This window comes from Lithobates pipiens, unplaced genomic scaffold (genome assembly GCF_037356315.1).
Source record: "Lithobates pipiens isolate NorthernLeopardFrog02 unplaced genomic scaffold, aLitPip1_a1.2 Scaffold_16, whole genome shotgun sequence".
Classification (NCBI taxonomy): Eukaryota; Metazoa; Chordata; class Amphibia; order Anura; family Ranidae; genus Lithobates; species Lithobates pipiens.
In genome coordinates this window covers 370,054,039-370,070,835 of record NW_027507748.1, presented here as the reverse complement: position 1 = coordinate 370,070,835, position 16,797 = coordinate 370,054,039, and the positions used below count along the sequence as shown (strand labels likewise).

The window sequence follows — 16,797 nt, the reverse complement described above, 5'->3', positions numbered from 1 at the left end:
CCTGAGAGGGGCCTCCAGGTTCCTGGCAACATGTTCCTCCGACGGAGGAAACACAAATGACTGACCAGGGACCTGAGGGACCGCCTTTTGAACTGTGGCAATGTGTTTCCTGTGTCGATGGGAGGAGCTCCATCTCTCAAGGGCTGTCCTGGAAGAACACTTGGGAAATATTTCCGGCAAGTTGGAAAAGTTGGTCCGACGGAAACAGTCTGATGCAGACCACACACAGTCGGAATATCCGACAAAATGCTCCGAGCGGACACATTCCAACGGAATCTCCGACCGTGTGTACAAGGGCTAACAGGTTTTCCTTTATTTGGCTCTATCCATCTTCCCATCAACTCTGACCAGCTTTCCTGTCCCTGCTGAAGAGAAGCACAACATGATGCTGCCACCACCATGTTTCACGGTGGGGATGGTGTGTTCAGGGTGATGTGCAGTGTTAGTTTTCCCCCACACATAGTGTTTTCTTTCAGGCCAAAGAGTTAAATTTTGGTCTCATCTGACCAGAGCACCTTCTTCCACATGTTTGCTGTGTCCCCCACATGGCTTCTCACAAACTGCAAATGGGACTTCTTGCCACACTTCCATAAAGGCCAGATTTGTGGCATGCACAACTAATAGTTGTGCTGTGGACAGATTCTCTCACTTGAGCTGTGGATCTCTGCAGCTCCTCTCGAGTTACCATGGGCCTCTTTTGGCCGCTTCTCTGATTAATGTTCTCCTTGCCCGGCCTGTTAGTTTATGTGGACGGCCATGCCTCGGTAGGTTTGCAGTTGAGCCATACTCTTTCCATTTTCGGATGATAGATTAAAAACAGTGCTCTGTGAGATGTTCAAAGCTTTGGATATTATTATTTTTTATTTTATTTTATTTTTATAACCTAACCCTGCTTTAAACTTCTCCATAACTTTATCCCTAACTTGTCCTTGGCCTTCATAATGCTTGTTTGTTCACTAAAGTTCTCTAACAAAACTCTGAGGGCTTCACAGAACAACCGTAGTTATACTGAGATTAAATTACAAACAGATGGACTCTATTTACTAATTAATTGGTTGACTTCTGAAAGCAATTGGTTCCACTAGATTTTAGTTAAGGGTATCAGAGTAAAGGGGTCTGAATACAAATGAACCCCACATTTTTAAGATTTTTATTTAGAAAACAAAAATTATATATCTGCGCCAAGTGATAGATGAATACAATTATGTGAAAAATGTATCAATTAATGACCTGCAACTAAGCACTATACGCCAGATACAGGGCACAAAATAAAAATGCAAAAAAAGTGCAGCACTAGGTATATACACAAGATGATCCAGTGCAAAAAAGCATATATGAAAGTAGATATATCACTGTATTATTAAAAGTGCAATATGACCATAAACATTAAATAGCATAAATTCAAATAAAGTGCAACTATACAGTGCACATATAATGAATTGTATTACATGCAACCAAAATATTTAGTTTTAGTGTGATCCCATGCGACAAAAGCAAGATGAAAACAAAGTTGCATAAAAAAAATTCACAAAAGTGAAAACAATATGCAAATTGTAAAGTGCAACAATAAATTTGGGCACAAAGACTCTATGCATGAGCACATATGTGAGGAAAATATAACATTTTTCATCCAAATCGTTTTGCACTTTTGTGCGTTTTTGGTTTCGTTCTGCATTGTCACCTGGGACTGAAATTAAATATTTTTGCTGTATATAAACACAATCCATTACATTTGCACTGTATAGTTGCCCTTTATTTGAATTTATGCTACTTAATATGGTCACATTACACATTATTACCAAGTTATATTTGTGCCCAAACTTAGTGTTGCACTTTACAATTTGTATATTGTTTGCACTTTTGTGCATTTTTTACGCAACTGTTTTCACCTTGCTTTTGACGCATGGGATCACACTAAAACTAAATATTTTGGTTGTGAATAATAAAATTCATTATATGTGCACTGTATAGTTACACTTTATTTGAATTTATGCTATTTAAGGTTTATGGTCACATTTTGCACTTTAATAATACAGTGATAAATCTACTTTTTTAATATATGATTTTTTGCACAGGATTATCTTGTTTATACCTAGTGCCGCACTTTATTTTTTGCATCAGATATTTGTAAAAAAAAATAAAAATGATCATTTTCCTTCTACAATTATGTGCCAGTTTGTGTTGGTCTATCACATGAAATCCCAATAAAATACATTTATGATTTTGGTTGTAACAAGACAAAATGTGAAAAAAGTCAAGGGGTATGAATACTTTTCAAGCTTCTGTAGCCTGAACTGTAGATCTGGCTAAGAACCGTCAATATAAATGTTGCTCACCTTCATTAAAACTGTCAGGAACATTAGCCACCAGCAGACACAAGAACCAGGCACCATTGCGAACATGCAGTAAAGCTTCAGCCATTTCAGTAATTGGTAACAGATTGTGTAATTCTGTAACGAGGCAAAACTGAGTGATTTTCCTTATAAACATACTTTTATTTAGGTAAGAATTGTGACCTGTGAACTATTAGGACCTGTGTACTATAAGGATTGTGTACATGCACTTTATATTAATTTGGATACATTTTAGTTTATTTTTGTGATTTAAACAAAGGGTACGTGTTAGAGCACTGCATTTTATTTATACAAATATATATCCAAAAAGGGGACTTCAGGGACTGGGATCCATAAGGACGAACCACAGCCCTCAATCTGTATAGGACCCTGCAGCTAACACCACATGTGGAGAGTACTCTATGCGAGATCCAGTAACTGAAGCAAAAATTACAGGCCATCCCCACTGCGTAGGGCTCCCAAGGTTTTACTGAGGATGCACTGCTTCTGTGTAGGCATTAGAAGACATTGAGGTTTACTGAAGAATTCTTAAGAAAAATTTACTAAAAATAATAAACCAGTGATGAGATTTATTCACGAAGGAGAAGAGGTCTAAAATCTTCAGGTACTAGTAAAATGCTGAGGACAAAAAGGAGTGGAGCAGGGTCATAGGGGAGGCGCCCCAGGGGCCAAGTCCTCAAAAGCTTGCCAGTGTCCAATCACCTGAAGATAAGAGTCAATAATCCATGGTGTATGAATAGAATGCATGTGTCCTGTACTGTATAAATAAGATAAGGAGATTAACTGTGCAATAATTCATAAACACAGCTGCAAAAAAGCGTTACATTTGCTGGTTTTCCATTTATAGCATGTATTGGCTATAAAAGTAGTATGTCCATTGGTACTTTTATATGTAAGTTTTCAAAACAGAAGTCCGGTATGCATATGTACAATTTTAGCTACAAAAGGGTTTGTTTTTCTCTGCAGTCAGTATTACAAACAAAAGCAGGCAGGTGGCATTCCTACTGCCTGATACAACAGTCCAAATCACCTCTCTGCCTCCAAACTGCTCACGGATCCAAGAATTGAAATCACCATAGCGTTGATTCATTATCTAATCTCTAACCACTTGAAGACCAGGCCTTTTCTGACACTTCATTTATATGTAACAATCAGTATTTTTTGCTTACTTGAAACCCTTAAACACTATATTATATATATTTTAGCGGAGGCCCTACAGAATAAAATGGTGGTCTTTGTAAAAAAAATTTTAATGTCACACAGTATTTGCGCCACGATTTTTCAAATGCAATTATTTTTAAAAATACACTTTTAATGACTTAAAGTGGTTGTAAACCCTTACAACACACTTTGACCTACAGGTAAGCCTAGATTAAGGCTTTCCTGTAGGTCTAAGAAATATCTCCTAAACCTACACAGTTTAGGAGATATTTTCAGAAAGACAGGCACCGCTGTCTACGGCGCATGCGCCCTAGACAGCGGCATGCAGGCGCACTGAGCGCGCCGCAGTTAACGGCGATATGCCGTGAGTGGTGGCTCCCGTGCGCATGCGTGGGAGTGACTTCATCATGGCTCCGACGAATGACAGCGCCAGAGCAGCGAGACCCACCAAGAAGATGGAGGCTCCGGACTACAGGGGACAGCGGTGACTTCGCTGGCTCCTGTGTCAGGTAAGTGACACATAATGGACTACTATGCGATGCATAGTAGTTCATTATGCTTTACCTTTGCAGGGAATCAAAGAGGAAGTAAACCCATCAGGGTTTACTTCCTCTTTAATGCAAAAAACACAATATAGAACAAATTTTTTTGGTAAAAGATGATGTTACGCCAAGTAAATAGATACCCAACATGTCACACTTTAAAATTGTGCGCGCTCGTGAAATGGTGACAAAACTGCGATACCTGAAAATTTTCACAGGCGGCAAATTTTTTTTCGGGTTACTAGTTTAGGAGGTACAAAGGCGGCCTAGAGCTACAATTAATGCTCTAACATTTGCAGCGATACCCCACGTGTGGTGCGAAAAAAGTGGCTTATCAGCCACTTGGATCACTTTTACAAGTTAGGGAACCGCCAGCTGAAAATTGTAATACCGGGGTTATGGCTGACAACTGCAGCCATGGCCCCCAGTCTAAACCACTTGAACACAATGAGGTACATGTCCGATTGTGCAGCAGGCAGTTAAGCAGAGGTCACTTGAAGCTGTACAGCTGAATTGTCAAATAGTGGATTCAGATTCTCAGCTATGCAGTGTAGCAGGTGGTGTGGAAATCAGACTAGCAGAACAGAATTACAAAGCCTCTGGGGTGTAAAATACTTGTGTATGGATTTCAACTGTGCATTAAACAGTTTGTCTGGTGTTCACCACAACATGCCAAAGGGAAATATCTAAAAAGATGCAATGGCAAAAAAGCTGTTTGGAAGTTGAATCTCACACTGGTTAGGTACCTACTGACAGTTCAGGCACTCATGGGTTCACTCACAAATGGGTTTTGCATACCCATACTACAGTTAAACTTTTCAGTAACATACCTGCCTGTAAAATGCAGATAACATCTGCTGCTTCCTCCATGTGCACAGGGCTTTCAAACAGTTCAGATGATTTAAAGAAATATTCACCATTGGAATCTGCTACCTATAATAAAAAAAAATATATATATATTATTATAGATCGATAGACAGATTTATTTTAGCTGTAAAGGTAAATCACACCTTGGCTGGGTGGAGTGCTTTTCATGCAACAAGGCTGCCCCAATCAAACTCAAGTATAGAGAACATGTCCAAGGGTACCAGCACTCAGGTTTTTATTCAAAGAAAGTTGCTGAATTTCACAAAGTATTTCCACAAAATGCAGCCATTATGGGATGAAGATAGTGCTTCTTTAGGCAATAAACACATCAAGTAACAATTTAGCAAGCAAGCCTATTCATGCAAACAGAAACCAGGTATGAGTATGCCAAGCATAAAAAATGACCACAATCTTTAGGCCTCATGTACACTAGACTTGTTTAATATGGCCATTAGTGGCGTTTGGTGTTTTTTTTTTTTTTTTTCCTGTCTCTAAATGCCCCTGCATCTTGGCCCATGTGCACATGCACACATAGGCGTTTAAAAGCAGAGGATATAAGAGAAAAAAAAAAAAACATTGCCAGTGCATCTTGGCAGAAAAAACACCCAACGCCTGTCAATGTGTCTAAACATTTGTTAAAGCTAGGTGCGTTTAGTGCTTGAACGTTTATTCATTTCAATGGCCAGCAAAAAATTATGCTTCTAGACAGTGGAATGAATTAAGGGCACACCACTTTGTGCCCAAATCATTAAATGTAATGTGGGGATATTAAATAACCCATGTCCATCCTGTACTGTTATTTGTATCCCCACTGCAGAGGTCCACTTTTAATCTATCCTGTGACTTTAGAAAGAGACATTTTTTTAATTTTTTTTCCCCCTTTTACTTGCCTCCAGATTATAAGCACAGCAAAAATATCTTATCAGAGACACGTCTTCTTCTGGTCACTGACAAGGAAGGTGTTATACATAAAAGGAAAAATATGATTGAATTCTAGGACAGTTAAATTAACCTTCATTTCACATCCTTCAACAATGCAGACAAAATGCATAAAACTTGAGAATATCCATTGTTTTATTAGGGTCCTTTCTTAAAGCGATTGTAAATGATCACCTTGTAAAGCAACCCATTCAGTTGAACATTTTTTCAGTATAAAAAAAAAATAAAAAAAATAAAAAGCGAAGAAGAAAAAAGGCAAAACATTTGAATGAATATATATATATATATATATATATATATATATATATATATATATATATATATATATATATATATATATATATATATATATATATATATATATATATATATATATACACATACATATATACATATACACACACACACATACATATACATATACACACACACACACATACACACACACACTACCGTTCAAAAGTTTGGGGTCACCCAAACAATTTTGTGTTTTCCATGAAAAGTCACACTTATTCACCACCATACGTTGTGAAATGAATAGAAAATAGAGTCAAGACATTGACAAGGTTAGAAATAATGATTTGTATTTGAAATAACATTGTTTTTACATCAAACTTTGCTTTCGTCAAAGAATCCTCCTTTTGCAGCAATTACAGCATTGCACACCTTTGGCATTCTAGCTGTTAATTTATTGAGGTAAGCTGGAGAAATTGCACCCCACGCTTCTAGAAGCAGCTCCCACAAGTTGGATTGGTTGGATGGGCACTTCTGGCGTACCATACGGTCAAGCTGCTCCCACAACAGCTCAATGGGGTTCAGATCTGGTGACTGTGCTGGCCACTCCATTACCGATAGAATACCAGCTGCCTGCTTCTGCTGTAAATAGTTCTTGCACAATTTGGAGGTGTGTTTAGGGTCATTGTCCTGTTGTAGGATGAAATTGGCTCCAATCAAGCGCTGTCCACTGGGTATGGCATGGCGTTGCAAAATGGAGTGATAGCCTTCCTTATTCATTTATTTAATGAAGATGCCAGTTGGGGACCTGTGAGGCGTCTGTTTCTCAAACTAGAGACTCTAATGTGCTTATCTTCTTGCTTAGTTGTGCAACGCGGCCTCCCACTTCTTTTTCTACTCTGGTTAGAGCCTGTTTGTGCTGTCCTCTGAAGGGAGTAGTACACACCGTTGTAGGAAATCTTCAATTTCTTTGCAATTTCTCACATGGAATAGCCTTCATTTCTAAGAACAAGAATAGACTGTCGAGTTTCAGATGAAAGTTCTCTTTTTCTGGCCATTTTGAGCGTTTAATTGACCCCACAAATGTGATGCTCCAGAAACTCAATCTGCTCACAGGAAGGTCAGTTTTGTAGCTTCTGGAAGGAGCTAGACTGTTTTTAGATGTGTGAACATGATTGCACAAGGGTTTGCTAATCATCAATTAGCCTTCTGAGCCAATGAGCAAACACATTGTACCATTAGAACACTGGAGTGATAGTTGCTGGAAATGGGCCTCTATACACCTATGTAGATATTGCACCAAAAACTAGACATTTGCAGTTAGAATAGTCATTTACCACATTAGCAATGTATAGAGTATATTTTTTTAAAGTTAGGACTAGTTTAAAGTTAGCTTCATTGAAAAGTACAGTGCTTTTCCTTCAAAAATAAGGACATTTCAATGTGACCCCAAACTTTTGAACGGTAGTGTATATATATATATATATATATATATATATATATATATATATATATATATATATATATATATATATATATATATTTATTTATAATAGGTGATAACATTCCCTCTCTTGTCAGCTGCATAAGAGCTGGGGGAGGAGAGGCAACAGTACACTGATCTGCCCAGTGAAAGGCTACAGTACACTTCGTTCCCAGTATAGCTTGAGAACTGACCACAGTATATTCTCCTATATAGTGTGGTCAGTTTTTAATATGAAATCAGAGTATAGCAGGGATTTCACACAAAGAAAGCAATACAAAGAACAGGAGAGTTTTTCATATAAATACATGGTACAGCAGGCACATATTAGGAATATTATTGGGTTTACATACTATTTAACAATACATTGTGGGGCATGTTTAACTTTTTTTATCTTAAGATGCATTTTGCCATTCAAACAGTATGAATTAAACATTGATTGTTGATATGCATCTTAAATACATAAAAAAAAAAAATCAATGCAATTCTTTTGCATGATTACTGACATGAGTAAGCTGCCACTCAAAACAACCAGGGAAAGTGAAGAGTATAAAGCGAGTACTCTTTCAATTAGGCTGAGCCATTTAATGCAGCTAAAGCTGTTATGGGCTTTAGGCAAAGAAGGAAAACTAGTACAGCCATTACATCCTATAGCTAGCCAGGTGTCTCCTAGCAAGCCAACTTCATTGAAAATACACAGTAAAACAATCATGATATATATTTTAAGCCTAAAAAAAAAAAAAAAAAAAGCTGAAAAAGGGGTAATTTTTAAATTAAATTCAACAAAAATAATGGAAACGTCATACCTTATTTATTATTGCCAACAACTCACTAAGCACTAAACGCAACCGGCGAGGAGAGTCACTGTGTTCAAACTCCAGTGTAAGGCCATGTTGAAGCTGAGACACCAAAATACTTTCTCCAGTACTTCCCCCAAGCTTGTGTCTAGACCAAGGCAAGAAACACTTGCAATGAACAAACTGCACTAAGGTTATCAGGCTGTGAAGCCATACAGTACATCAGAAGAAAATAAACACAAAAAGAGCTGAACAGATTTTTTATACAATGTTCAAGATGTAATCAAAAAGGTGCATAATAAAAAACAGTAAATGGAAATTTCACCAAACACACATGCAGCAGTAAGACTCAGCTGTAGTGATCACTGAATGTCAGATTGATTTCTTTATTAACCACTTGCCAAACGGGCTCCTGTACATATACGTGAGCATTTTGAAGATGGCTATCTCGGTAATGGCAGCAGCTGCTGCCACAACCGAGGTATCCATCTCTTCAGGAGCCGGTTGTATTTACGATAACGGTGGTCTCTGCGGCGGATTCGCCACAAGATCACCATTATCGGTGGCGGGAGAGGGACCCCCTTCCCTCCCGTATCCCTCTGCGGTTTACCAGGGCTGTCGGCAGTGGCGGAGTCGATTGGGTCCTTGTCGTGGCTGGGTATGGAGACGAGTGAGGGGAAGATGGCCCCCATCCATCTCCATACCATAGCAGGGCGGAAGCGACGTCATAACGTCACTTCTGCACCCATCCATCTTAAAAGACCATTTTTTCCAACGTCATTTTCAAAAATGACAAAAGGTTTTTTTTTTTTTATTATTGCATTTTAGTCTAAATATGAGATCGGAGGACTTTTTGACCCCAGATCTCATATTTAAGAGGACCTGTCATGCTTTTTTCTATTACAAGGGATGTTTACATTCCTTGTAATAGGAATAAAAGTGAGCCATTTTTTTTATTTATTTTTTTAAACAGCGTAAAATTAAATAAAATCAAGTAAAATAAATAAGAAAAAAATATATATTTTTAAAGCGCCCCATTGAGCTCACATGCAGAAGCAAACGCATACGCGAGTAGCGCCTGCATATGAAAATGATGGTCAAACCACACATGTGAGGCATCACCATTGTTAGAGCGAGAGCAATAATTCTAGCCCTAGACCTCCTCTGTAGCTCAAAACATGCAACCTGTAGAATGTTTTAAACGTCGCCTATGGAGATTTTTAAGGGAAAATTACATGTTGGTTATCAATTTACATGGCTTAACATTATCGTTCACAATATAAAAAAAATTGGGCTAACTTTACTGTTGTCTTATTTTTTTATTAAAAAAAGTGAATTTTTTCCCCCCAAAAAAAAAAAGTGTGCTTGTAAGACGGCTGCGCAAATACGGTGTGAAAAAAAGTATTGCAATGACCGCCATTTTACTCTCTATGGTGTTAGAAAAAAAAAAACAACATATAATGTTTGGGGTTCTAAGTAATTTTCTAGCAAAAAAAAAAAAAAACTGTTTTAAACTTGTAATCACCAAAATCTCAAAACGAGGCTAGTCCTTAAGTGGTTAATATGCCCACAGTGTTTGCCATGTCTTCACAGGCATAAAATGAAAGCACAAAGTGAGTGACTAATGCCGGCCATACATGGTTCGAATTTCGAAAGAATTTTCTTTCGAAATTTGTACCTAAGAACTTTCGTACGAATTTCGCACTATTAGTGGGCTGCAGCAACAGCCGCTTTTCGTGCGGCAATCAAATTTGAGGAATCACACATGTTGGAAATTTTTTGAAAAAGGAAAGATTTTCTAATCAATGATGGGAGAATCGTGCGAGAAATGTAATAAGAAAAAAAATGCGCATGTGCAAGAAAAGAAAAATTTATGGAGAGAAAAGAAGATTCCTGGCCACAAAAATTATTTTCTGTAGCAACATGAGGTGAAATTAAAGGCTTGGTCAGCTGAATTTCGAAAAATCAATGGTGGCATCATCGGATCACAAGAAAAAAAACTAACTCTGATTTTGAAAAGTACATTTGTTCGAAATGCGACCACATATGGCCTGCATAAGTGGTTAGCACTTCCACCTAGCAGCACAAGGGTCACCAATAACACTACCTGCCTGGAGTCTGTATGTCCTCTCTGTGCCTATGTGGATTTCCTTCCGGGTACTCCAAGGGAAAGAAGACTGAAACTTGCTACTTTTTATTTTTTTTAAAAAAAGGATAAGTTCACCTTTCATAATATGTTACATATTACACCCTGAATATGGGTGTAACATGTTAAAAAAGCACTGCCCTGATCCCCCGCTCTGACTGCTAGTGGAGGATCTTCTCTCCCGCTAGCTGTCAAAGTGTAAAACTCCACCTGGGCGCGTCACTGAAAGTGTTCTGTGAATGGAAAACGACAAGTCTGCTGCTAAGGCTATAGTAGGCTTTGTAGTTCTCAATGAACTACCAATGGCGCTCTGGTCATTCATTGATTCTGCCTGTCAGAGTTTATCGGCCTGCCCATACAAGGTATGAGCAAGCAGATACAACAACAGGTCTGCAGGAATCCTGCATGGCATCAATGATCTGCTGGTCGCAGGTGCAATGCTTTTTAGGCCTCTACAACAAAAATAAATGCACATTTTTTTTACCTGCAAAAAAATGTGCATTTATTATTTCTGGTAAAAAGATGAACTTATCCTTTAAAGAGGGATTCCGCCCAAAAAAAAAATATTAAAAGCCAGCAGCTATAAATACTACAGCTGCTGACTTTTAATAAATGGACACTCACCTGTCCCGGGTTCCAGTGATGCCGGCAGCCGAGGCCGATCGACCGCTCGGGCCTCGGCTGCTGCCGCCGCCATTCGAGGTGAGGGAATCATGAAGTAAAGCGAATCGGCTTCACTTCCTGGTTCCCTACTGCGCATGCGCGAGCTGCGCCGCGCAATAGGAAATCTCCGCGCTGTCACTGGGACCCGTGTGTGTCCCAGCAGACAGCGCGGCAGGGCAGGAAATGGCGTAGACTCCCGTGGGAGTCTATGCCCGGAAGTGGGTGAAAATACCCGTCTTTGACAGGCATCTCCACCCCCCCTCCCCCCTGAAAGGTGTCAATTGTGACACCGGAGGGGGGGGGGGGGGGGTTCCGATCAGCGGAGGTTCCACTTTAGGGTGGAATCCCGCTTTAAGCTTCAGTCGTGGACATGTGAACCCATGCCACAGTCTAGGTCCCATAAGCAAGCCATATAATAACAACAGCATTTATACTACTTTTTTTTTTTTTGAAATGGGGAAATTTCTTGCCTAATTACACTTCTATAACAAATTTAGCACAAGCCACAGAATCTTTCAAATAAATACTATGGAAAGAACAATACAACATACCTTAGTTGCTGCTCTTTGTTGGCATCCTGCTCCAAAGCATGAAAATCCACAGACAGCAGGGCTACAATGGCATTTACAGCCTCCACCCCAGATAGAAGCCGTAGAAGTAATTTCTTGTCTTGAGCCCAACTCTGACTTTGGTCTGCTGGGGCACATAAGGCCATGCGAACCAGACATGGAAGCAAAAGCCTTAGCTCTGGATCTCTCAAGGCAGCCAGGCGCACTACATCCACCTTCTGCATTGCTTCAAATGCACACGGGCTGACATACTGAAGACCAAACGTCTCGCTCATTTTCTGATGTCTTAAGAATAAAAAATAAAAAAATAAAAAAAACAGTTAGTCCTGTTAAAATGTACAATGCTTAACACAGATTTGGGAGAAAACACTGTTCACAGTCTGATGCCAGCCAGTAGTTTGACCCACCTTCAAACAGCTGCAGATCACAGAAGTGATTAAAACAAACCTAAAATTGAAGGATCAAGAATGATTCAATTTTTTTTAACTGTACAAAAAGTTGACAAGCTCTTGTCAGGCTCCATAGAGTACTGTTCACTTTCAAGTTAAAGTAAATCAATACTAAAGTTTGTTTTCTTTAGGATGCATTAAGGTGAAAAACTGCGAAGGTTTACAACCCCTTTAAAGCTTTATAACCACTTTAATGTAAAATACATCATATCTTTACAACCACTTTAACCCCCTAAATACCAGAATATACTTCTTAATTAAAAAAAAAAAGTGTGGAAAAAAAAAAAAAATGTAATCACCTTGGAGTGTCTACTTTCCAAAAAAGGGGCATTGGGGGGAGTGGGAGTTGTACTGTCCTGGCATTTTTTTTAAATGTTTTACAACAGAAAGTAAAGGAAACTAATTATATTTCTACATTTTCAATCTTTTTTCCCCCCCTTTATACGGTAAAACATTAAACAGTGGTTTTTAACGGCTTCAGGACCAGCCGCCGCATTCTTCCTGAGGCAGGCTGGCTCCCCTGCACAAAATCACGTCACTTTACGTAATCTCGCGAGGTCCGGATAGCAGGCACGCTGATGCTCGTGGCCAACGGTCACGATCACCGTCAGCCACGAGCGATCATGACCAGGAGACACAGAACAGGGACGAGTGTATGTAAACACACACTTCCCTGTTCTGCTCTGACAGGAGTGACAGATCGTGTGTTCCTATTATCTAGGAACCCCGATCCTTCCCTTCCTGTAGTTAGTCCCTCCCCCTTCAGTTAGAATCACCACCCAGGGAACATAGTTAACCCCTTCACTGCCAGTGCCATTTTTACAGTAATAAATGCATTTTTAATCGCACTGATCGCTGTATTAATGCCAATGGTTCCAAAAACGTGTCAAAATTGTCCGATGTGTCCACCATAATGTCGCAGTCATGATAAAAATTGCAGATCGTCACCATTACTAGTAAAAATAATAATAATAATGCTATAAATCTATCCACTATTTTGTAGACGCTATAACGTTTGCGCAAACCACTCAATATACGCTTATTGCATTTTTTTGTTTTGTTTTTAACCAAAAATATGTAGAATACATATCGGCCTAAACCAGCGATTCTCAACCAGGGTTCCTCCAGAGGTTGCTAGGTGTTCCTTTAGCATTGGGCAATTTCTGCCGACACCAATGATATTTTTAGCTATCTGTAAGGAGGTAATTCTTCCCAATGACCACAAGTGTAAGGACCATTCTTCCCACTGACCATCACACTAATGTATCATGATTCGTAGATTTCACATTTTTAGCAGGGGTTCCCTAGACTGGAGAACTATTTCAAGGGTTCCTCTTTGTTGAAAAGGTTGAGAAAGACTGGCCTAAACTGAGGGAAAAAAAATGTTTTTATATATTTTTGGGGGGGATATTTATTATAGCAAAAAGTATTTGTGTTTTTTTTTTCAAAATTGTCGCTCTTTTTATGTTATTAGCGCAAAAAATAAAAACCGCAGAGGTGATCAAATACCACCAAAAGAAAGCTCTATTTGTGGGTAAAAAAGGACGTCAATTTTGTTTGGGTACAACGTCGCACGACCGCGCAATTGTCAGTTAAAACAACGTAGTGCTGTATCGCAAAAAGTGCTCTGGTCAGGAAGGGGGTAAATCCTTCCGGGGCTGAAGTGGTTGAATGCCACATCCTTTGGGTACAGTGTGGCATGACAGAGTAATTGTGAAAGTATCAGAGCACTGACATCTGGAAATGGGCTGGTAATAAAGGGGCAGTACATGCTGCTATGGAAGTGGTTAATCAGAAGCCAGTAGCTCCAGCTTGACATTATCCTTCCACATGTTCCTTCCCAGTGATCTCTCCAATGCTCCCTCTTATTGAAGAGCATGCAGGCAGACACAAGAACATCAGACTGTGCCAATTAGATGCCAGGCGGGACGGAGTACGGGTACCTGAGATAACGCAGAGACAAAGAAGGAAAGGTGCAGGGGACGTCCAACACACTACGGGATAATCCTTCTGACACGGAGACTCCCGAAACTTGGCCCACACATCATACAAACCATAGCACAGTCTGCTCGGACTTCACCAATACTGGACGTTATCCTAGCACACTACCGGGCGGTACAAGCATTACACTCGGAACCTTTGTCTCCGACTCAGATGCCGGAACAGGGAAACACGCAGAGAGTGCACACTTCCGTCCATCGTGCATACAACCCCGCCTACCGCTTCTATAGCCAATCAGAAGACGATGCGAGTGCAGAGTCTGTAGAGGGGGTGGTGCATGAAGTAGTAAACTGTCAGACATGAGAGTGTGTGAGCTGAGCTTTGGTGTATGTAGAAGCATTGCTCCATTTATTTGTCAGCTAGCTGTGTGAGTTCATCAGTAAAAACCAACCGCATGTGACCTAGGAGACCTTTTCTTGTGTTTTCTTCACTCGTTTATATGGAAACAGCATTGTTTGTTCATTCATTCCTGGTCAGGAGCGTTGTGCTCAGCACGCCATTGCCTTTAGAAGCTGGAGTCAAGCCATCAGACAGTTGTAAATCAGTAGTCTTGCTATCAGACAATTTTTTTGGGTTGAATATTCAGCACAGAAAAACTAAATATAACATAATGTAATATATAAAATAATGATTACGCAGAGTTGTCACTAGGGATGAGCTCAGGCGGGTTCGCATGCGCCATGTGCAGAGCCCGCCAGGAAGTTGGCGTTGCGCTAATCATAGGCAGTGAGACATTTCCCGATCTCTGCAGCCACGCATTGGGGCAATGTCGCACTGCTAGGGATGAGCTCAGGCGTGTTTGCATGGAACACGTGCAGAGCCCGCCAGGAAGTCAGCGCTGCGCTAATCACAGGCAGTGAGACATTGCCTGATCTCTGCAGCCACGCATCGGGGCAATGTCTCACTGCCTGTGATTAGCGCAGCGCTGTGCCGACTTCCTGGCGGGCTCTGCATGTGTTCCATGTGAACGCGCCTGAGCTCATCCCTACTCACTGCCTGTGATTAGTGCAGCAACAACTTCCTGGCGGGCCCTGCACGTAGACCATGTAAACACGCCTGAGCTCATCCTTACTCGTCACACATACATCACCCTAACATTTACAATACGGTATGATTTTACTGTGCAAATTTAAAGATACAGAGCCCCACATATGAACCCATTGGCTACAAACTGACATTTTTGCGCTACTAAATGGGTCAAAAACAAAATCTCCCATTGGACCAATATGTTTACCATGCAGATGTGTCAAACACACCCCTCTCTATGATATCTTACATCATAGTATGATTTTACTGTGCAAATTTAAAGATACAGCGCCCCATATTCCAACCCATTGGTTAAACGGTGACATTTTTCCAATACTTCTAAATAGGTCAAAAACAAAATCTTCCATTGGACCAATACGTTTACAATGCAGATGTGTCATACACACCCCCCTCTATGATATCTTACAAAAAGGTATAATTTTAATGTGGAGATTCAGAGCCCCAAATGTCAACCTATTGTTTAGAAAGCAACAGTTTTCAAATGTTCTAAATACCTAAAAATAAAATCTCCAATTGGAGCAACATATTCACATTTACACCCCTTCACGCACAAGGCCTCATGCACAGAGGGCGTTTTTACAACTGCTTTCAGCATCGTCAGACATTTTTGTTTTGCAGCTTAAAAACACTGCTCCATGTTGTTCTATGGCCTCATGCACACACCGGTTTTTAAGAACTGTAAGTGGCATAGGCTTTTTCAAACTGCAAAAAAAAAAAAAACCCAGGACCAGTGCATTCTGAGGACTGGCGTTAGAGCTGTAAAAGCTGCTAAATGAGGGTTAACGCTGGATACAGCTGCGTTAAGCCTCTTCAGGCGTTTTTTTGACATGTCAAAATCAATGACACCCTAAGAAAGTCCATTAATTTGAATAGAAGACGCACCAGAAATCGGATCATGATGATCCGACTTGTGGTGCGGCTTGTGCGCTGTGGATCTTGAAGGGAAACCTTCCCCAAAAACCTTCTGGGGTACTCCCCAAAATCCATACCAGACTCTTATCTGAGCACGCAGCCCGGAAGGTCATGAACGGGGAGGGGGGGTGGCGAGCGCCCCCCCAGACCATACCAGGCCACGTGCCCTCAACATGGGTGGATGAGTGCCTGCGCCCCTCCACCCCAAAGCACTTTGTTCCCATGTTGATGCCTCTTCCCGACAACCCTGGCCATTGGTTCTCGGGTCTGCGGGTGGGAGGCTTATCGAAATCTGGAAGCCCCTTTAACAAGGGGGCCCCCAGATCCCAACCCCCCACCCTATGTGAATGAGTATGGGGTACAATGTACCCATTCACCCCAAAAAAAGAGTCAAAATTAAAAAACAGTAGGTTTTTGACAAAGTAATTTATTGAAGCAGCTCCGGTGTCTCTTCTCCTTTCTGATTTCTTCTCCCTTCTGCGATGTCTTCATCCTTCGGTTCGTCTCCCTCCACTGATGTCTTATCCTGATGCCGGTTCTCCTCGCTCCGCTGTCTTCTTCTGCTGCCGTTTCTCCTCTCTCTGCTGTCTTCTCCCTCTGCCCGTTCTCTCTCCGCTGTCATCTTCCTCTGCC

The 16,797-nt window shown here is 40.5% G+C and overlaps 1 protein-coding gene across 1 annotated transcript in view; it reads right to left on the bottom strand.

Moving 5' to 3' along the window:
• INTS2 (integrator complex subunit 2) overlaps positions 1-14,382 on the bottom strand; it is a 104,837-nt gene extending 90,455 nt beyond the window's left edge. Inside the window, 5 exon segments of the mRNA XM_077484465.1 lie at positions 2,337-2,450; positions 4,888-4,990; positions 8,387-8,525; positions 11,738-12,040; positions 14,148-14,382. Coding sequence (XP_077340591.1) covers positions 2,337-2,450; positions 4,888-4,990; positions 8,387-8,525; positions 11,738-12,030 — 649 coding nt within the window. The 5' untranslated portion in view covers positions 12,031-12,040; positions 14,148-14,382.
• Between the last annotated feature and the right edge of the window lie 2,415 nt (positions 14,383-16,797).